The following is a 19890-nucleotide window of genomic DNA, read 5'->3' as shown; positions in this document are numbered from 1 at the left end:
AGAGAGGACTTGTAGGCTTGAGGGAGATTAATCAGGTGCCGAAGGCGCTAAAGGGTATATGAAAGTTTCTATAGGAGAAAATCGACTGTTCTAAAATATAACACGTTCAATAAATATCAACGCCAGAAAGATGCATCGTGAGGCCCCTTGTTGCTGTGGACCCCAGGCTTTCAATTATAAATACATGGTGGTTTGGTCTGTCCTGAGACTGCGCGTCGTGCTCCCCTTCTATATCCTCTCCAAGGCTTTATTTTCGCGCCCGACTTTGTTTCTGATGAACCCGCCGGTAATGGTCGCGCATATTGTCCATGCGACTGAAGAGTCGAGGACACCCTTCCCATTCGCAAGTGATGGTAGGGTTATGCCGCGCCTCGTGTCGCGCACGATCTTTTCTGCTTGAAAACCCGCTGGATATTGATTTCGGGCAGCCGTTGTGTCGGCAGAAGAGATGTCGAGAGTGGCGCTTGTAGTGTTTGCGGAGATCACAGACTCGCTCGTAGGAATTCTTGGAGTTGCAGCTGGGGAATGTGCAGCGCCAGGTGCCATCTTCCATTTGGGCGCCCAGGTATGAGAGATCGGTGGTAGCGGGTGTTGGAGAGGCGGAGGGAGGTCGTGAGGAGGGCTGGGGAGATTCCCCCCAGACTGGACGGAGCCGAGGTTGGCCATGAGAATAGACTGTCTGCATGTGTTGGGGCGGAATCGCCGTATAGAGGCATCTCCGGCATGGTCGGGACTTGCAGCCATGTATAATCTTCGGTTGTAGGGATGGTGCTGCCCTGGAGGAATGGGCTGTCCATGGCGGCCATGTATGGCGAGTAAGTGTCATAGGGCAGAGCACATTGTGACTCGGGTGGCATGTTGAGATGTGGAAGGTGGAAGCCTTTGACGCCGTGGCCTTCGTACCCTTCGTACCCTTCGTAGCCCCCGTAGCCCTCGAGGCCCTCGAGGTTCTCTTTCCGGGGATAGTCGTACAGAGGCATGAAGTGGGAATCCATAGTTGAAAGTGAGCTTTGGGGTGAGCTTTACGAGTACGCAGTGGGGTTCTCCATGGCTTTAAGTAGATGACCACATGGCGCGACTTGCGTATCGCGCCCGCATCGACGTAGGGCTGGGCTGTGCTGGTGAGCCGCGGTTGGCTGCACCATACGAGCGGTGCTGATCGCTGCCCGTCTCAGGACCTTTTGCCTAGAATTGGCTCAGCTCGAGAAGCGCGCTAAGATTGCGCCGACAGCTGAAGGGCGAATCGCTGGCCGTGCCAGAGCGGCCAAGCCTTCAGCTTGGAGGGGCATGGCCTCCATCACCGCCATGTCTTGAGCCTCTGCCATATTATTAAGTGAAACTGCCCCCAAATCTGTCGGTGTGCTTTCCCCTCCTGAAGGTTTTCCCTCCCATGGGAGTTCCCCCCCCCCCTAGCGGCCCAGACCGCTCAACCTCCTTTGTTCTGCTTTCTCCGTGATATTTTAAATCCTCATCACACGCTAAAAACAACTTTTGGACGAGCCGACCAATAGCCCCCAACTCAGCCCAACCCAGTAGTCCAGCTTCCTAATTCAGTATCCCGATTACCGCGGAACAGACTACGGAATTAATCATCCCCCCCTTTACGCGGAAGAACCTCCGCTGGTGACCTCTTGGTTCTATCTGCTTTGGAGGCTTACTCGCTTGGGTAACCTGTCATTCTGTTGCTGTCAAGACTCGGTGACGTCGCTGACTTGCTACCGATTGTCCATTTGCATACCGTATTCTGGGGATGCTCGCCGTCTTCCTCTCCAGCTCGGAAGGATCTGCCTAGGGGCTTAGTTTCTAAGAAGGCTTACAAATGACCTTTACGACAATTGATGACCGATAGCTCCTGGAAGATCAGGTCAGGCTATAGGGGAAACTTGGGCATGATGCTCTAAGCAACACAGCCCCACTGGCGGTGCCAAATCGAGGCAATGCAAGCTTCGTGGACTGATAGGGCTGGCGAATGACATGCCAGGCGAGAACAGGAAGTGGGACTGTAGGACGTCGTGGATTCTTCATCAAGGAACTTGTTTCCCACTTTGATCCCGGCAATTTCGGGGCTAAGCATATGGTTCTTGTCAGTCAACCCCCGTCCTTCCAAGGTTCCATGCTATTTTTGTTCGCGAACGGTATAGATCAAGAAGCCGGGCTGAGCGGAAGGACCCTGTCACTCATTTGCATCCTTTTATTCCTATTTTATTTCCAAGGTTCAAATTTGGTAATTTCTTTTCTTGTCTTCTTTTTTTTTTCAAAAAAAAGGGGGGAAAAAGAAAAAGAAAAAAAAAACATCCCTGCCGTGTAATTGCCGGCTCAAAGCTTATAGGCCTTGGCTACGAGCTGCGCATTCACTGGGGTGAGCGCCTTACCGGTCTGTTGGAATGATAGGATGTTTTCCATACCCAAGCGCTCAAACCCGATATGCGAGTCCAGAGAAGCCCCTGCGTTATGAGACATGACTTCCACATTTTTCATCGCGGCCAGTTCACGGTTCACCTGAGGTTCGTTGAAGTGCACGTCCAGACCCGCTGCAGAAAGCTGCCCGCTCTTCAACGCGTCGATCAAGGCCGTCTCGTCCAGGAGTTTCCCCCGGGCAATATTCACGATCCGAGCTCCGCGCTTCAGCTTCGATAGAAGTGAGGCGTCCAACAGAGTCTCGCCGCTGAACGGAGTCGCCACCACCACGCAGTCGGACTCCGCGAGGAGCGTCTCCATGGACTTGTGAAAAGTGGCCTTAGATACATCTTCCAGCTGTTGCGGCATCTTGACGAGATCGTGATAGAGGATGTTCATGTCTAGGGCCTTGTATGCCTTTTCAGCCGCCCGGCGACCGATCTGGCCAAAGCCAATGATCCCCAGGGTGTGGCCCTTCGGGTTTTGGGACACCATGGCCAGGTTCCGGTTCGCGGCGACAAACTTGTCGACATCAGCTGTGCGGGCAGCCATGGCGGACCATGAGAAGAGACGAAAGGTGGAGATTACCAGCCAAAGGGCCGCGTCGGCAACTGACTCGGTGCACGCGGCCGCAGCATTGCAGTAGATGATACCTTGAACGGGGCTGGGTCAGCTGTTTTGCACCACATTGGATAAACTGCAGTGATGATTCCTTACCTCTCTTGGCCAGGCTAGCAGTGTCCACCCAATCAAACCCAGCGCCCGCGCTGGCGTAGATCTTACACGAAGACGGCAGTAGCGAGATCAGTTCCTCATCCCAGTTGCCCATCTCTCCCCCGGTATTCCAGAAAGGTCGGTACATGGCCACAAAGTCTCCAAATTTGCGGTCCTGCAGGGCGCGGATGAAGTCCGGGCGCGGCAAGCTGTACGACCGGCGCACCTCGAATTGCTCGCTGAATTTGGCGTAAAGTTCATGGTTCCAGCGGATGTCGTCCCCCAAGTGCAGCACAATTGGTTTACCCATTTTGCTATGATACATAGATGGTTCTAAGGGAAAATGCCTAGTTCGAGAGGCCAATTCTAGGAGGGAATCACGAATACCCCCGCAGGTTTGTTTAAATAGAAATGGTTGCTTGTCTGGACGGCATTTGGACGGCTATTGAAGATATTCGGCTATTCATATCCGAGCGTCATTCCTGGCGGTCGTTGGAGATCTTCCCATGCCTTTTCCACGCCGGCGCTTTGCTTTTCTGGAGTTTCCTCGCAGTTCAAAATTTCGGGGAGAAGACGCGCGTGAAGAATGGAACCCGGAATATGTCGATGGCTGTTATAATCGGCCACTATTAGGGTACACCTGCCCGATCATTCCCGCCACAAATTGGTGGCAATTCACTACTTAACGCTAATTGGGCGAAATATGTAAGTTTTGCTCTCAGCGCCCCCCTCCCGGTCCCAGTCCCAGTCTACGGGACGAGAAATAAGCATGGCTCTTCAAACACAAGCGCCCGCCCGCTAGGTTAAAGCCAGACAACACACCAATATTTCTATTCTCATAGTCTGGAGATTTAAAAGGCATTCTTCTCTAAGTACCACGACCAACGGCCAGCATGGCAACGCTTGGAATCATTGTCTCCTACCCTGGTAAACATCGGATAATGAAGGCCAGTCTCCAGCCCTAAATTCCTTGCACGAATTAACTATACCCTTGGCCGGAGCTGCAGCCAGGACCAACTACCTGAATGCCGCCCAGCCAGACTTTCAACTTCGGCAAATAGAACAAGAGAACTTGTCCAAGTGAAGGGCATCAAAACAGGCTTTTGGAGAGACAGACTTCATCGAGAAGCGAGAGGGATAACTCCAAGTTGGAGCTCTGGAGCCATATTTAGTTACTAATGTACACTTGAGATGGAAGGGGTCATGTCAAGCTGTCGTTATTCGTGATTTTTATCTTTCTAGACCATATCCACTCCCTTGTGCCTGTCACAGCCCACTAGGATGATTCCTGATTCCGAATACTACTAGCAGCTACCGGCATTCATAGTAGGACCCAAGTACCATGATGAGTGTAAAGCCCTTTTTAAAGACCCGTAGCAGCTACTTGATGGCAACAAGGAAAGCATATTTTGCTGACTATGTAATGTATTTGGAATAAGACGTGTAAACGATTGACCGCAAGGCAGAGATCTCAAATTACAAAACGACCCCGCCGGAGAACGCCCAAGCGCAAGGAATACGCGCAGAGACAGCTGCATTTGTGTTCAAAAAGGCACCAAGAAGATAGGAACCTAAGGGCAACCAAGGGCAAGGTCAATGCAGTTCAACCGGAATGAGCGTCCAAGGAGCTTAAATTAGGACATAAAAAAAGGAACAAAAGGAAAAGGAAGAAAAAAAAAAAAATCAAAACCATGACTAGCATCAAGACAAGTCAGTAGTCTCCAAGCGAAGGTGGAGTAAGCAAAACGCAAACACTCGGAACTCCGTAAACCCCTGTAGTCCAAACAAAGAGAACGCCATGTGATAAGCGAAGTGAAAGAAGTTGTATAGAGCCGTACAAACGCCAAAAATTTCCAAGTCCAATCCATACTGATATCCCAGTAACCTATTGCATTGGTAAACAAATAAGAAAAAAGAAAAGAAATTGAAGAGGAAAGGGAAAGAAAAGATCATCCAAGCCGTATTTTCGGTCATCCCTATATCTTCGTGGGTCTCTCTAGCCTCGTCGGCGACGCAGCCCGAATTCTGCTTCCTGCAACTCGCGGATGAGCCGCAAGCTTTCAGCATCGGGCCCTTCTTCATTGGCAAAGTGATTGGAATGTTTAGATTGGTGAGGGGATAGCGAGGCCGTTGCATGTCTCTCAAAAAGCCTCTCGGCCATGGGTGAGCTCTTCTTTGCGTATGACGACGAGGGACGCGATGAAGGCTTCTTCGCAGAAGACGGTGGGCCGGGAGTACGGCGCGTGGTGGACGTTGCGGGCTTGGTCGTCGGTTTGGGGACACGGCTCACAGTCGCATCGGGTAAATGCCGTTCAAGATGTCGCGGTTGACGTGATGAATGGCGAGAACTGGAATTCGGGGTTTGGAGTGCGGTAGAAACCTCGCCCTCAACAGATGCAATGGCTTCACCTTCCGGAACAACGTCCATCTCGTCAGCCAGCGACGTCGGAGGAGATACCAAAGATGCAGTTGGCTTTGATGACGCAGACAAGAGACTGGGGTCTTTGGCCTCGACCGAATCCGCGTGGAAGGCAGGAGGTGAGGCATACATCTTCTGGTCAAGATAGACTTCACTCTCCTTAATAGGTTCGGCGGTGATTCGATCGATATTATGGTACGCGACACCGTTATGTCCATAGGGAGGCACCATTGGCGCCATGTGCGCATCGGTTCCGCCATGACTGAGAAACGCTGGATGTGCAATTGGAGAAGTACTTTCTTGCTTGGTCTTCTTAACAGTAACAGGCGTGCTCTCGTCTTCATTCGGCCGCGGTCGTTTTGCAGTGGCAGTACCGCGAGGCTTGGATCGTTCTTGGGCCTTGATAGGATCGATCCGTCCATACTCATCGTGGATGCAGCGGCGCTAATATGGTCAGTCAGCATTGAATCGAAGGGTACCCCGGGGGGCCCCCCTGGGCAGAACACGATATAGAAGTTGAAGCTTACCTTGCTTTTCCGGCAGTCGTCACATGCCTTACTTCGGCCTTTCTTGCCACCATTGACATCGGGGCTAACATCATTGAGCCCGTTGCTTGCCATAGGTGCACCCATCATAGAATGAAAAGCCGGTGTATCAAAGCGCTCCAAGCCAGACAGACCATTCCCTTGGAAGTCGGTTTGGGAGGCAATCGCAGCCAGTGAGTTCAAGGCAGATACCGCATCCTGTGCCAAGGACGATGACGGGGTACTCATACCGGAAGCAGGAGCAAACCCGTTAATAGCCATCTGCCGGTTCAGCATCAGATCACTTGGTTCATCCTTGTGGCGGCATCGAATGCGCCTCTTACGGCAAGCATCGCAGGCGACTCGCTTAGGAACCAAGCCCTGATCCTCGTGGTGCAGATCGTGACCTCCCGCTATTTGCGTCGCGAGCAGCGTGATCAGATGCGAAACCGGCTAGAACATTTGGATCGTTCTCAGGTGGAGGGAAATTGCTGATGCTAGTCGAAGGAACTGGAGTGGCTTGAATCTCCACAACTGGACCTTGGACCGCTTGACGTTCTGTATAGGTACGCTGTGCCTCAACATTGCGCTCAGATCGTCGGCTAGGTCGACCAGCAGGCCGTTTCTCAGCAAGAGATGCCTTTGGATTGCTTTCGATAATGCCAGGTCGAGTCCACAGCGGAGCTCGCTCATTGCCCCGCTTCCAGGCCACCCAAATGCCGAACCTCCTGATCACATCGATTGGGTCTCCGACTCCCTTTGGGATGGAGCGCCGGACCGCATTGCTCACCTCACTCGTCACACCATCCACAGAATATGAGCTGGCGATGAGTGCTGTCCGAAGAAGATACTTAGTCAATTCCGGCAACCCCTCGAGCTCTGCCTGGGAGTAGAACCGAGCATTGAAGTAAGGCGAGCCTCGTGGTTCGTTATTGGTTCGATCAGCAAATTCGTAGTAGACTGGGTAATGCCGGTGGAATCGATAGGTTTCATCTTGGGCAAATGCGTCTAGAACACTCTGCGGAATGGGATCGTCCTCCAAATACCGCATTGCTGTATACCACTGGATTTTCTGGAAGAAAGGATACCTGAACTTCTTGGGAACCTTGGTGTCTTTCTCGATGTTCAGAATCTTGATCTGCATGCCGTAGTTCATCCTGGTGAGGAAATTGCCTCCAATCACCAAGCTGTTCTCTGGGGTCCATACTGCATGGATCCAGCCTGACGGGATCAGCATGGTGTCACCTTCAGAGAGATCCACACGGTAGCATTCTTTAGTTTGATTGCCCAGGAAGATGGAATCTTGTGCTGGGGAGTTGCACCACTCCTCATATTTCTTCAGATGCTGATCTTTTGGTGGAATGAAGAAAAAGGTCTTCTTTCCTTTGAGGATATGATAGTACACCGACGACCCACCAAAGTCGATGTGAAAGTCCGTATAGCAGTCGGCGACCGACATCAAACAATAGAACTGAACCTTGGGGAAATCACCGATAGCTTGGAGCTCTTTTGGCCAGACGGCATCTTGCAGATCTAGATCGCGAACGATCTTTGGGCGCTTGATGAGACGGCCGAGCCTGCTTTGCGAGACCTCTAGACTGATAACGTTGCGCACAACCTTGTTAGGCTCAGAGCTCTCGTAGTAGTCAGCCCACTTTTGCATATTCCATCGCTTGTCTTCTCCTTGCTGAGATTTGACATCGATGACCTCAACTCTCTCCTCAGGGCCATACAGCTCAGCGACGGCCCGAACTGTCAGACCTCTGGGGATGACCATGTCCAGCTGATCCTGACCGCAGTCCAATGTCTCTTCAAGGACCGTCTCATTCCTAGGGGCATGCTCCATCAAGTCATCAAACATTTCCTGGGTGGAGGTTTCTTGCACGAGGTTGTCAAACTCAATATCCTCTTCCGAGACCGGTGCACTGGTGTTCCAGCAGGCCGGGATGACCACGGGCTCGGTCCAGCCACTGCCACGTTCAAACCATTCCGCGGTCACGAGCTCTGGTCTCATGCGGGGAAAAGTCTCTGGCTGGAATCGTATTTTCCCTTGGCGAATAGGTTCCAGGTAGTGATGCTCCACCGTGTCCGTGGCAGCTTTAACCACACCTTGGTTCAAGCCAGCGTAGTCAATAGCAGTGCGAGCCCGTGAAGATTTTCGTACAAATGTCGTATGTCCGTGTATGGGACGACATTCGCGGCAGATGAATTTATCAACAGTCCGAATCTCCCGGTCATTCTTAAATCCCGCGCAGACGATATGAAACCAGCGTTTGCATCCATCGCAGCCTATCCAAGTGTCCTCGTCTTGCTCATCTGTCAGGTCGGGGATCCGAACCATGTGGCAAGCAGCACAGCTTGCTTGTGTTGTGTCACTCTCCGACTCTTCTGTCTTCGGAATGGGGTCAATTCCTGGAACATCGGGCCTGTGCTCTCCGCCGTAGCCAGCAAAGCGGGAGATATCAGAAGGGGGTTCTTCGTTCTCGTCTTCCCAAACAGTCGGAGGTAGTGTCCCAGCACTCGTCGTTGGGCGAATGCTACGGATTACAGGGCGGGAGATGAACGCAGACCCATCAGAGCGAGATCTCATGCGTGATTGGGGTATCCCATTATCTGCCCCAGGATGAGTTCCGTTGGTGAAACCGACTCCAGAGTGTCGCATTGGGTCACCTCCATAGTAACCTTGAGACTCATCGATGCTAACATGCTTTGTATGAGCCTTGGGTTGGAAATTCGTAGGTCGGGCAAGGTTTAATAGGAGCTCCGCATCTGTAGTCATACTGTCCATCGGATTAGGGTAGGAATTACTCGGGGGTATGACCCGAGCTTGTTGCGGGGACGGTTCTCTCTCGGACCGAGGGCGCTTTGCAGGCCTCTCGGGGTGACTGTCTGATGGGAATAGAGAAACATTTAAGTGGGAATCAGGAGTAGGTGGTCGGTGAGGAAGTGGGGTAAAAGTTGGACTGGTCGCAAGGGCAATGGTCGCGAGGGTGTCGATTGTAGAATTTGATCGGCCATGGCCCGACCGGTGGTGAGAGCCCCGATCGGTGGCAGTAATCTGACCATTAGTTGATCTGCGCTGATCACCGTCAAGGCTCGTGGCCCGAGTGATGCTGCGCTCAGCCCATGGCGTGCGGAATTCGGCGGTGGATGGTGTGATGGGTTCGACGGCGCGTCGCGGCGGGGATGGGGTTCGGTATTGAGGAGGGCGCTGGCCCAGAGGATTCGAGAAAGAAGCAGCGCTCATCATATTTGCTGTCTCTAGAGGATCCGAGGCCAGGAAAAATGAAGGGCTGCAGGCGCAGGTGTGTAAATATGTGTTTGCGGCAGGTGGGTGCAAAGCGGGGACGTTCGACCACACGGACTAGCGAGAGGCCGTCGCAAGGAAGAAGCAAGTCATTCCTGGCAGGCGATCATCCGCATCGGAATCCGAGAGATGAACGTAGATGTTCGAGGAATGATCAAGAACGGCCGGAGGTGGTAACTGAGGTAGGCGATCCGCGGAGCGCTTCAGTTGAGGGGGGTTTCAAGTTGAGCGGCGGAAGGACAAAGGTGCCGAGAGTCGCGCCGCGCAGCTTGCGGGCAGAGACGTATAGCGAATCGAATGCGATCCAGTCGGCAGGAATGAATTCCTGCAAACTGGATAACACGCGGATGAATCGCGAGAGGATGGGTCGGTTTCAAGGTCGGTGGTGCGAGGAGGGGAGGTGAGTCGCAAGGCGTGCGAGAGGGAGAAGCAAGTCCGACTCAGCTGGCCAGGTATGTACGCGGGGATAGGGTCTGGAAAGACACTGCGCTTTGGGTTTGCGGGATTAGGTAGCGAAAGAAAGGAAGGCAATTGGAGCTTAGAATTGGGATTCGATTGATCTGCCAGAACGAACGAGAGGAAAACATAACGGAGTGCCATTCCTCTGAGCCCCGACCTCTAGTCCAGTTGCGACGAGAGCGTCTTCGCCGAGCTAGACTGCGGAATACCGTAATTTACGCTTAGTTTGTTACGGATCTAGGCAGCTAGTAGTTGGAGATCCACGATATCTCCCATCTAATCGGTACCGCTTGTTCCGTATTGTCACTTGCTTACTTCATCTGGTGTCCCGTGACCACCACTAAGCCGGATCGGGTCGTGCCAAGGCCGCACCTCGTGCATTCTGCGTGTCTTGGTCTTGATCCTATACGCCTCGCTCTTTCGTACTACCGCTGCGCCGATACCCTGGGTATCTAGCTCTCCATTTCTATTCCGAATTTCATCACCTAACTACACCCCTTTTTCTCTGAGGATGAGCCGGAAGCTCGCCCCCAAAGCAAATCGGTACGTTTCAGTTCTCGTGCCCCTCCTCTGGCTTCCACGAACAGATGCATCTATCTTCGCAGGGCATCTTTCCTGCTCCTATATCTCAGAGATCATGATCTCTAACACGCCTTATTTTGTCTAGGATTCTCTTCGTCAAGAACCTCAAGTATGAGACCCCATCTATACGCACTCGCTGCTCTTGTGACCATCTCGATGCCAGCACTATCTCTGCAAAGTTTCGCCTTGATCGCTGACTTGATCCCCACAGCTACAACGTAACAGCGGAGCAACTTTTCGATCTATTCGGGAAATTCGGCCCTATTCGGTATGTACTGCGAGAAATTCTGAAGTTACGTTTAGGGATTTGCCACTAACTTTTTTTTTCTTTCTTCTTTATCGCAGGCAAATTCGCCAGGGTATCGCCAACAACTCAAAGGGAACGGCTTTCGTGGTTTACGAAGATGTCCATGACGCTAAGCAGGCATGCGATAAGCTCAATGGATTCAACTTCCAGAACAGATACTTGGTCGGTATGTTGCATACGACTCCTGATGAATGCGGGCAGATTGAGAGCTCTAAAGCTGACTGGAATTTTCCTGCAGTCCTATACCACCAGCCCGAGAAGATGGTCCGCTCACAAGAGGATATCACGGAGCGCCAGGAAAACCTGGAACGTCTCAAACAGCAGCATGGGATAGAGTAACGCGACGCGTCAAGGCTCTTTGCCCCTCCCTCTGCTAGCATTTAGCTGCACATCGTGCTGCAACGGCTCTTCCATTCTATCGATTGCGGGTCGGTTGAAGGGGTTTCTGGCGTTTTCGTGATTTCTGGGTTCATTCTTTATTTCAATGAGTTCGACATCTGGAGAGTGCCGAAGGGTTTATGGTGCTTTTCTTCTTTTCTCTCTCTTTTGATATCCTCTTTTCTTCTCGACCGACGTCGAGAAGCTTCTCGCTTGAGAAATATGATCGTCGAGAGATGGGACTCTTTTTCTTTGTGCATCTTTACTCACCTATTATTCCATTCCGTGTCCCTTCGCAGGAGATCAATAAATCCTATTCTGCTCGGCAAAAGAAGATTATCAAGTCCGATGGTATCATCAAGATGTAGTGTGGTAGGGACCCTGAAGAAACGAATCTCATACCGCGATAAGAATAATATCGGCGGAAGATAAGGATCCTAGCGTAAACTCTGCCCGTCATCAGGCCTCCACTCCATGCTGGGTCTTGGGAGCGACACTGCTGGGAGAGAAAGCCCTTATTGTGATTAACTGGTTACAGTCTATAATGCTCGTACTTCATAACACGAATAAGCTCTTGTTTCTTTATTTCCTTTCATCTCAAGTCAACCATGTTGATATGCATTAGCAGGCTACACCATCACCCCTAAATTTAACCGCGCCGATCCCGTGCGGGGACCGACACCGCCCCAAACCTCTCGCTCTGGTTGTAACGCTGCGCCTTGCCACTCCCGGCTCCAGATAAATCCAAAGCTCTCAGTCATTATTTCTTCGTCTTGCTGCAATATCCCACCCGAGTAACCCCATGAACGATCGTCTGAAACCTCGATAAGCCCGTCCAGCGACTATTTGGACTTCGCCATTCCATAAGCCTTGGTGCGTGAGGCATCCTCCCGGTCGCCTATCCGTCATCGACTGGCATCGCATTCGCAGTATGGTTTCCCAGGCTGTTTATCTTGCGGCGAGAGCCTCAACAACTATTATTGCTGTGGCATCCCCCAGCACAATGCCATCGCCATCGACGTCATCTCAGTCAACGCTTCACTTCCTATACTACCATGGTGTGACTCCCCCCCGGTCCAGTGGAGGGCCCAAACGACGAGAGCAACGAATGTAAGCTTCTTGGGCCTTTTTCAATTCTTGTACAGGCCGCACTGGGGCTACTCGCCTTGCTATCCCTGGTGTTCAAACGATGGAGAGAACGCCCTCAGCGCCCAATCAAAGTATGGGCCTTCGACGTCTCGAAGCAAGTGTTCGGCTCAGCGATGCTTCACCTAGCAAATCTCCTTATGTCAATGATATCTGCGGGCGAGCTCGAAATCCACCGAGAGTTCAAGCCGAATCCCTGTTCTTTTTACTTGCTCAACATCGGTATTGATGTGAGTTGCCCGTTTTGCCACTTGATATCGCATATCTAATGTCGACTACAGACCACACTCGGTATTCCCATACTGATTATTGCTCTTCGTATTCTGAATTTTTTCGCGTCCTACACCCCTCTCGCCAACCCCCCTGAATCGATCGAATCCGGTAATTACGGTCAACCTCCCAGAGCCAGCTGGTGGCTCAAGCAGTCCTTCATCTACTTCTTGGGTCTACTCAACATGAAAGTTTGCGTCTTCTTTCTAATCCAGTTTCTGCCTTTTATTGTAAAGATCGGTGACTGGGCGCTTCGATGGACGGAAGGAAACACTGCGTTACAGATTACCTTCACCATGCTCCTTTTCCCGGTCATCATGAACGCTATTCAGTACTACATCATCGATATTTTCATCAAGAAACCCTTATCACACGAGCTCTATACTGAAGAGCGAGGTAACGCAACTTCCGACGAAGATCTCCATCGGCAAGGCCTTCTCGCGGGCATGGATGAGGATGATGCATCTGACGATGATATCGCGGCAGACCCTAGGAAGACAGCCTCCACGGACACTAAAGCCGCTATCGCTGAATCAGAGCAGGCTCTGGCTGAAGATACTCCCGTTCCTCCATATGAGCCACCCGGTTCGAGCTCAAGTGGCGATGATCAAGATAACAAGCACTCGCGGCCAGTTGGATGATCACTGTGGACGGAACTTACATATCGGGCGTTTGGGAATTTTTTTTCATGATCTTCAATGAGCGTTAACGGGTAAACGATCTGTCTTATACATGTGCAACGCGTGGACTCTTTTGCAACTATTGTCCTACTGTAACGATATTTCCTTCAGTAAACGCTACGAATGAATTTCAGATACACTCTATAATCGCGACAAATCCAGTGAAAAAGCGCGAGTTCAGCAGCCTACAGCGAAGGAACGCCTTCCGAGTTATCTAGCCATAATACCTAACCGGCACACCCTGATAGACCGCGCAGACGGCTCTGTGACCCACAACATCGTTGCAGTGGATAATACCGCCACCCACACCGCCTTTATCTGCCGGCAGTGCAAAAATCAGACCGAAAAATATTCCAGTCCCGCGGACGCAAGCCTCAAGTCGCCGATACGAACAGCAATTCCGGTCCAAAGGTCATTGACCTTCAAAAGAAAACATGGCCAAAGCAGCGCTCAAGGAAAAGTCCAAGCCGGCGACCGCCCGGCCTGCATTCGATAAACCGTCTGCCAATCAAATCCCATCCGACGACGATGTCGATATGGATGAGACTAGTGACGACGAGAGTATTCCTGAAAAGGACGAGACTGAGAAAAAGCTTGAGCGCATGTTGTTTGGAGATGACGAAGGGTTTATGGGGGCATTGAAAGCCCAACAACAGCGAGCTGATGGTATGCAACTCGATTTACACACTGAAAGAGAAAGTGAGGGCGAAGAGGATGCCGAGGACGATGAGAACCTCGAGGAGCTGGCCGATGAAGACGTATGTGACAAGAATACATGCTTGCTGTTTCTATTCTTCTTCTCTTGGCTTTTTCCTGACGTTCTATCTCTTCTTTAGCTTTTCTTCCTCGACTCCGGCACTGCGGCTGCATCTACAGATATCATTCCAGCACCCGAGACCCCATCCGACGATGACGAAGAGGAAGAGCAGGTCCCTGCTATTTGGCATGACAGTGATGATGAGAAACTAGCCGTCTCACTCGCAGGCAAGGCTAGGCTTCGCAAACTACGTGTGGCCGAGTCGGAAGACGTAATCAGCGGCAAAGAGTACATTCGACGACTGCGCCGACAATTTCAGAGTCTGCACCCAACACCAGACTGGGCAAACCCTGAAGCTATAGCCAACCACCGCAATGCCGGATCTGATGCAGAGGACGCAGATTTCGACGAGGAGAATGACCAGTTATCTGTGCAACCACTGGCGAAGTTGCTTCAAAGCTCTGCCGAAATTACCAGCATCGAAGAAAATGCCTGGTCAGCCGGCAAGCGTAAGCTTCGCCAGGAGGTGCTTGATATCCAACGTCTAAAGGACGTTGGCAAAGCTCAGCCCGTAAGTACCTATATGGAATTCCCAGAAGAGTTAAGGCTTACCCCCTTTCATAGTCATCTATCGACTCACTCAACTTTCACCCTCACTACCCGCTCTTGCTATCTTCTGGCCCTGCATCCACGCTCTTCCTGCATCACATTTCTCCATCCGCCCTGCTCCTAACCCTCTCTTAACTTCATTGCATATCCGGCGCACACCAATCCACACTTCCGCGTTCGCCCCGCCAACAGGGAACAAGATCCTTGCGGCCGGCCGCGCCGCTACTTCCATATCTGGGACATGGACACCGGCAAAGTGGACAAAGTAAAGGGCACAGCGGACAGGAAAGAAGAACAAAAGACTATGGAACGCCTAAAGCCCTCCCCGTGCGGCCGATACATCGGCCTAGTCGGTAGCTCGCGCAAAGGCGGCGGGCTAATCAATATCCTCGACTCCAACACCGCCCAATGGATCGCCCAAGTCCGCGTCGACGGTCGCGGCGGCGTCGCAGACTTTGCCTGGTGGTCTGACGGTGAGGGCATGACAATCGCCAGCAAGAACGGCGAAGTGACTGAGTGGGATGGCCGTCTGCGCCGCGTCGTAGCCCGGTGGATGGACGCTGGCGCCGTGGGCACCACCGTGCTTGGGCTGGGCGGCCGCTCGGGCCGCACGCAGCTGGGTGGAGATCGTTGGGTAGCTGTCGGCAGCTCGAGTGGTGTTGTCAACGTGTACGATCGGCGTGATTGGGCTGCCGCCTATGCGGCATCTGCGGACGGGGCCCAGGCTATCCCGCGCAACCCTACTCCCACCCGCGCGCTCGAGCAATTGACTACGCCGACTAGTCATTTGGTCTTTTCCCCGGATGGGCAGATGTTGGTTATGGCTAGTCGGTGGAAGCGGGATGCGCTTAGACTTGGTATGTTTGCCTGTGCCTGTGTGGTGGAGTCCTCAATGCTAATTTTGTTCGAACAGTTCATCTGCCTTCTTGTACTGTATATCGCAACTGGCCTACCGCCAATACGCCATTGGGTCGTATCTCGGCGGTGGCCATCTCGCCAAATTCAGAGCAGTTGGCAGTTGCTAATGAGCAGGGCCGTATTCGGCTCTGGGAGATTAGAGGATAGACATAGAATCCCTGCTTTTCCCATATTATGCTTGTATGTGTGACCGATTCGAGTTTCTTTCTTTTCTTTTCTTTTTTTCTTCATAGACCAGTAGAAAACTGATACTAGTGGTGTATTCTCGGTGTTCTATGGCTGCCAGTAATAAATACCCGTCAGATTCACAGGAAAATTGCACTTTGCAGGTTCGCAACATTTTTCTATTGCAGTGTAATAGTATTTAGATATGCACGAGCTATCTAGATGATATTCTAGATCGAGGGGTCATCGCACAAGGTATCCAATCAAAGTAACGCCAAACACCAAACTCAAACAGACGCCGAATGTAGGCCAAGGTGGCTGAAAAAAATTTCGTCGTATCATGCCGTCCATAGATCGGTCGAGCAAGACAATTAAACGCACCACAACTGGTCTGTCGCATGTCTATACCAGTCCTTGATTTCACAATTCAGAACTTGAAAAAGGAAGGGGTATATATAATCAACGCAGTCAGATAAAGCAGCAAAGGGGAGGGGTATCAGAAGATCAACAGGTCCAGTTCAATATCAGATGGAGTCTCGAATTAGACAAGGAGACCAGTCTGAGCCTTGACACATCTTGTTTCGATTCAGACGTTTGAATCGAGGCCCAAGGGGCCCATTCACATAGTGATACTGACCGGCGAACCGGTACTGGCGAGTATCACCAAGCGGGTAGAATTTGTCGCCCCAATGACCGCGGAAGTAGAACCATTCAGTCGGCGCATTGGGGGTAACCGTGGATGCACGGAGGGTTTTCTCCTGGCCGTCATAGGTATATGTATGGGAATTCAGCAAGGGATCCCAGAGGGGGCCCTTGTCAGTAACATCGTACAGGAGACCCCATGGCAGAATGTACGGGTGGATTCCTGCAGTTGCATACATGGCATGACTGCCTTCTGCTGAGTAGATGACGGGCTGTATGAATTAGCATCGATCATCATTGCTCTAGATGTAAGAGGAAAAAAAAATTGTACTCACACGGCGGCCGATCTTTTCTACTGCTTCATATCGATATGCTTCACCGGCGGTGTGAGCGCTGAAAAACAGAGCCTTGGGTTTGCCATGGTGGAATCGGACCAAACAATGTTCCCAATCGCCCACATGATTCCCGAAACGAATATTGAAAACAGCGTTGCCCAGGTTGAAGCTGTAGAAGAAGAACCAGAAGGCATCAACAACGCCATTACCCTTGTCGATAGTGAGCAGCACGGCTGGCGCATCGCTGCGACCACCGGGGCTTCCGGCCAGTGGTTCTTGGGGCTTCTTGCCGCCGTATCGTTTGCGTAACTCTTGACGGAAGCGTTTCCGCGCTTGATCCCACAACCGTGCCTGTTCCCGCTCCTGCTCCACGCGAGTCTGTTCATCTCTTAAATCGGTCCAATCGTCGGTGTCTTCAGCGTCGCCTGGATCGGTGGGGTCTGGTTGTTCATCCCAACCGGGCCTCATTTCATCCACCGGGTCCTTTTCCCGGTCATTCTTGGGTATATTGGCTTCTCCTTCCAGCCACGGCGGCCGACTCTCCACATTGTCGTTACTTGTAAGGAAGACATGGCGGCCATTGAATTCATTCAGTCGATCAAGGTCATTGAGAGTGAGGCGACCCCCGTCCGCTTGGATTGGGGTGTAGTTTAACGAAGGTGTGGTGTGATAAAGATGTTCGGCGATATCGCTGGGCCAAAATTGTTCTTGGGAGTAAAGGTGGACGAGTGGGGCGTACTCGAAGACATAGTCGGGGATCTCCCGCTTAGATCGCTCCTCGGCAGCCCACTCGGACTGATTAGCCCCGCTAGTCCAGAACGAAGACCAGAGCCCGGGCTCGGCGTCGGGCTCGGCGTCGGGCTCGTCTAGCGAGGTCCAGCTGGCGGGATCGCGGTGGCCAAAGGGCGAATGGGCCTTCTGCAGATGCGCCAGTCCGCAGATGCTGAGCCAGCGACAAGCTTTGCGATCGAGCCAAAAGCGAGAGGTCGCGATCCAACTCCTCTCCTCCCAGTCCTCCTCGTACCAGACAAAGGCACTCGGATCGAGAGCCCGCGCGAGACTGTTAAGAGATACGTAGATAATCAGAGTGGACAGAGTCACAATGGCTACCTGGGCTTTGCGTGTCATTTGCCGGAGAGGGGGACAGACCGCCTAGCGTAGGCTGATCTGCAAGCTCAATGTCATGAACGGGGAGGCCAGCCTCAGGAAACCCGGTCGACACCGGAAGATCAATGCAGGGAGCAGCTGATAAGATCTATGGGCATGCCGGGGCTCTGGGACGAGAAGTGACAAGAGGAGGTCAGTACAACAGGATGGGGAGGAAGGGCCTATAAACAGTCCATAGCGGGTGGCCGAGACTTCCGATACTAGCTTAAAGCTTCCCTCGTGAACAAGGTAAAAAAAAAATGGAAAAAAAAGAGGTGGATCAAATAGGTAATCAAAATGGAAAATGAGAAAAAGAAAGAGGTATGGAACAAGGCAGAGAGAACGTCCGGGAACGTGCGGAAATGGAGATAAACGAGATGGGTCCGGATGCGATGACCATCAGACCCGAATCTTCCATGGGGAATCCTCTGCAGAAAGGAAGATACGGAAGACTCGGATACTTACGAGCGCATGATGCTCATGCACTCGACTGGACCTCAGGCCTGCCCAGACATTTGCCAGGGTCAGCCGGTAAGGCTGAATGCCCGAACTTGGCGCTTCCTGGAACCCCGAGAGGGGGAAACGTCGATCAATTAGGCCAGCCCCCTCTCGTTTCCCACCCCCCATCTACGTATACACATCAGAGAGAGCTATTGAATCTAGAATCGCGTGGCCAAGGTAGTATTAAGCACCCTGGAACGATCCATGGATTGACCCTACTGTCCAATCACGCTGTAGGCGCAAAACAGCAAGGATACGCCATCTACGCAGTACCCTGACTCAGTTGCCACCTCCTGCGGGTCCAACCCCTCCTCGTACAACACCTAGTGCCCTGACGCTCTCGCACACACGCCAAGTACGCTACATACATGCCCCGCAACCTCCGAGATCCCGCTTCCCCATCCTTCCCAAGGCTTCACCGCTCGGCTGTTTTGATACCGCTTCCGGCTGACTCAGTTCTTTTACCGTCTTCAGGGCTCCCAGGAAGCAGCCCAGAATGGACGATTATGAATACGAATACCATGAGTCAGAAACCGAGGTATGGAGACTTCGGGCCCGGAGAAGATTCGGATTTAGCTCACCTCTCCCGCAGTCCTTCTACTTGAACCTAGACCTAACGTCCATCAACGGTCTTTTGCGCCCCCCACGCAGTCGGCAGGTTGATGTACCCCTCCCTTCCGAAGAGGACCCAACGCCCTATGACCCTCAAGGCGACCGTTTCTTCGACGATGGTGCTCCCCTAGATGGCCCTGAAGCCAGCACGTTGTCTACCGAGCGAATCCAAGTCCTGGGCCTCGACACGTGCAATCCTGTCGTCTCGTATTACAACCAAATCTTCAGTTGCTCATGGGCCGATCAGATCGGCACAGAGCTAATTTTCTCCCATCCGGAGGAGGACGCAGGCCTGGGTCATGACCAGACCTGTCCACCGCTGCAGCAGGGCCCCGCTTTTCACCTGATTGCTGCCAACAGCGTGAAGCTCTTGGGACGCAAAGCAAACATCGCGTCCAGTACAGGCCCGGCATCGGTCCCAGAGGCCAATCCTCCCGCCAACTCTATATCTACCGATTCGTCATTGGCATCCACTCAGGAACCGACTCCCAATGCTGTGCCTCGGCGGCCAGAACCCCCTTCGCATCAAGCGGCATTCATCCAACGTCTGCAAGCCCTCAAAGCTGCCAAGGGCCAGACGGACACCGTGCGTACTGTCATGAGTTCTAAGCGTGCCAACCCTAATCTCATTGAGCGCTTGAACGCGTGGGCTCGCACCGAAGCGCAAATGGCCAACATTCAAAGCTTAAATGAACGCGCTAGCAATGGTGACCAAGAAGCGGAAGACGAATTGCTTCAGATGCTCCGAGATCTGGATGATCAGAATGTCCAATCGGTCTGAACGACCCTATTCGGCAGCATGTCTGAGGCATGGTCTATATTTCACTAGTCTGGTAATTCCCAGTTTTAAGAGGATTGAAGATAACGGCGGAAGACGGCGGGAGATGGCGGGAAGGTCGTCCATCCCCCCCGGACTGCTTGCATCTCATGGGTGCTTAGTGGCCGTCACGTGATGAGGTTCCTACGTTCCCCAATTTTCCGATCTGTATGGCCAATGCGATCGTTTAGATACCCATGCACAA

The 19890-nt window shown here is 52.2% G+C and overlaps 9 protein-coding genes across 9 annotated transcripts; 5 read left to right on the top strand and 4 right to left on the bottom strand.

The window, feature by feature from the left end:
* Positions 1–247: 247 nt before the first annotated feature.
* On the bottom strand, positions 248–685 carry N7468_010512 (uncharacterized protein; the record flags this gene model as incomplete). The annotated part of the gene is made up of 1 exon (XM_058479807.1): positions 248–685. The coding sequence occupies one exon, from the start codon at positions 683–685 to the stop codon at positions 248–250; it is 438 nt and encodes a 145-aa protein (XP_058325330.1).
* Positions 686–2316: 1631 nt separating this feature from the next.
* On the bottom strand, positions 2317–3421 carry N7468_010511 (D-mandelate dehydrogenase-like dehydrogenase; the record flags this gene model as incomplete). The annotated part of the gene is made up of 2 exons (XM_058479806.1): positions 2317–3050; positions 3115–3421. 2 exons carry the CDS (start codon positions 3419–3421, stop codon positions 2317–2319), a joined length of 1041 nt encoding a protein of 346 aa, XP_058325329.1.
* Positions 3422–5107: 1686 nt separating this feature from the next.
* Positions 5108–9304, bottom strand: jhd1 ([Histone H3]-lysine-36 demethylase; the record flags this gene model as incomplete). Its single annotated transcript, XM_058479805.1, has 3 exons — positions 5108–5974; positions 6058–6467; positions 6505–9304. 3 exons carry the CDS (start codon positions 9302–9304, stop codon positions 5108–5110), a joined length of 4077 nt encoding a protein of 1358 aa, XP_058325328.1.
* Positions 9305–10331: 1027 nt separating this feature from the next.
* On the top strand, positions 10332–11048 carry N7468_010509 (putative pre-mRNA branch site protein p14; the record flags this gene model as incomplete). Its single annotated transcript, XM_058479804.1, has 5 exons — positions 10332–10363; positions 10488–10511; positions 10614–10670; positions 10748–10875; positions 10948–11048. 5 exons carry the CDS (start codon positions 10332–10334, stop codon positions 11046–11048), a joined length of 342 nt encoding a protein of 113 aa, XP_058325327.1.
* A 1325-nt stretch (positions 11049–12373) lies between these two features.
* On the top strand, positions 12374–13144 carry N7468_010508 (STIMATE family protein; the record flags this gene model as incomplete). The annotated part of the gene is made up of 2 exons (XM_058479803.1): positions 12374–12463; positions 12515–13144. 2 exons carry the CDS (start codon positions 12374–12376, stop codon positions 13142–13144), a joined length of 720 nt encoding a protein of 239 aa, XP_058325326.1.
* A 473-nt stretch (positions 13145–13617) lies between these two features.
* On the top strand, positions 13618–15614 carry N7468_010507 (WD40 repeat domain-containing protein; the record flags this gene model as incomplete). Its single annotated transcript, XM_058479802.1, has 4 exons — positions 13618–13941; positions 14020–14515; positions 14750–15406; positions 15463–15614. The coding sequence occupies 4 exons, from the start codon at positions 13618–13620 to the stop codon at positions 15612–15614; spliced, it is 1629 nt and encodes a 542-aa protein (XP_058325325.1).
* Positions 15615–16156: 542 nt separating this feature from the next.
* Positions 16157–17737, bottom strand: N7468_010506 (uncharacterized protein; the record flags this gene model as incomplete). The annotated part of the gene is made up of 2 exons (XM_058479801.1): positions 16157–16546; positions 16610–17737. The coding sequence occupies 2 exons, from the start codon at positions 17735–17737 to the stop codon at positions 16157–16159; spliced, it is 1518 nt and encodes a 505-aa protein (XP_058325324.1).
* A 395-nt stretch (positions 17738–18132) lies between these two features.
* Positions 18133–18707, top strand: N7468_010505 (uncharacterized protein; the record flags this gene model as incomplete). Its single annotated transcript, XM_058479800.1, has 2 exons — positions 18133–18286; positions 18445–18707. The coding sequence occupies 2 exons, from the start codon at positions 18133–18135 to the stop codon at positions 18705–18707; spliced, it is 417 nt and encodes a 138-aa protein (XP_058325323.1).
* Positions 18708–18752: 45 nt separating this feature from the next.
* Positions 18753–19649, top strand: N7468_010504 (TFIIIC subunit 6 family protein; the record flags this gene model as incomplete). Its single annotated transcript, XM_058479799.1, has 2 exons — positions 18753–18794; positions 18849–19649. 2 exons carry the CDS (start codon positions 18753–18755, stop codon positions 19647–19649), a joined length of 843 nt encoding a protein of 280 aa, XP_058325322.1.
* Positions 19650–19890: the final 241 nt, after the last annotated feature.

This window comes from Penicillium chermesinum, assembly GCF_028974085.1.
Source record: "Penicillium chermesinum strain IBT 19713 chromosome Unknown utg000009l:1.0-952002.0:1.0-954369.0, whole genome shotgun sequence".
Taxonomy (NCBI): domain Eukaryota; kingdom Fungi; phylum Ascomycota; class Eurotiomycetes; order Eurotiales; family Aspergillaceae; genus Penicillium; species Penicillium chermesinum.
This window is presented reverse-complemented; position numbering and strand designations above follow the sequence as displayed.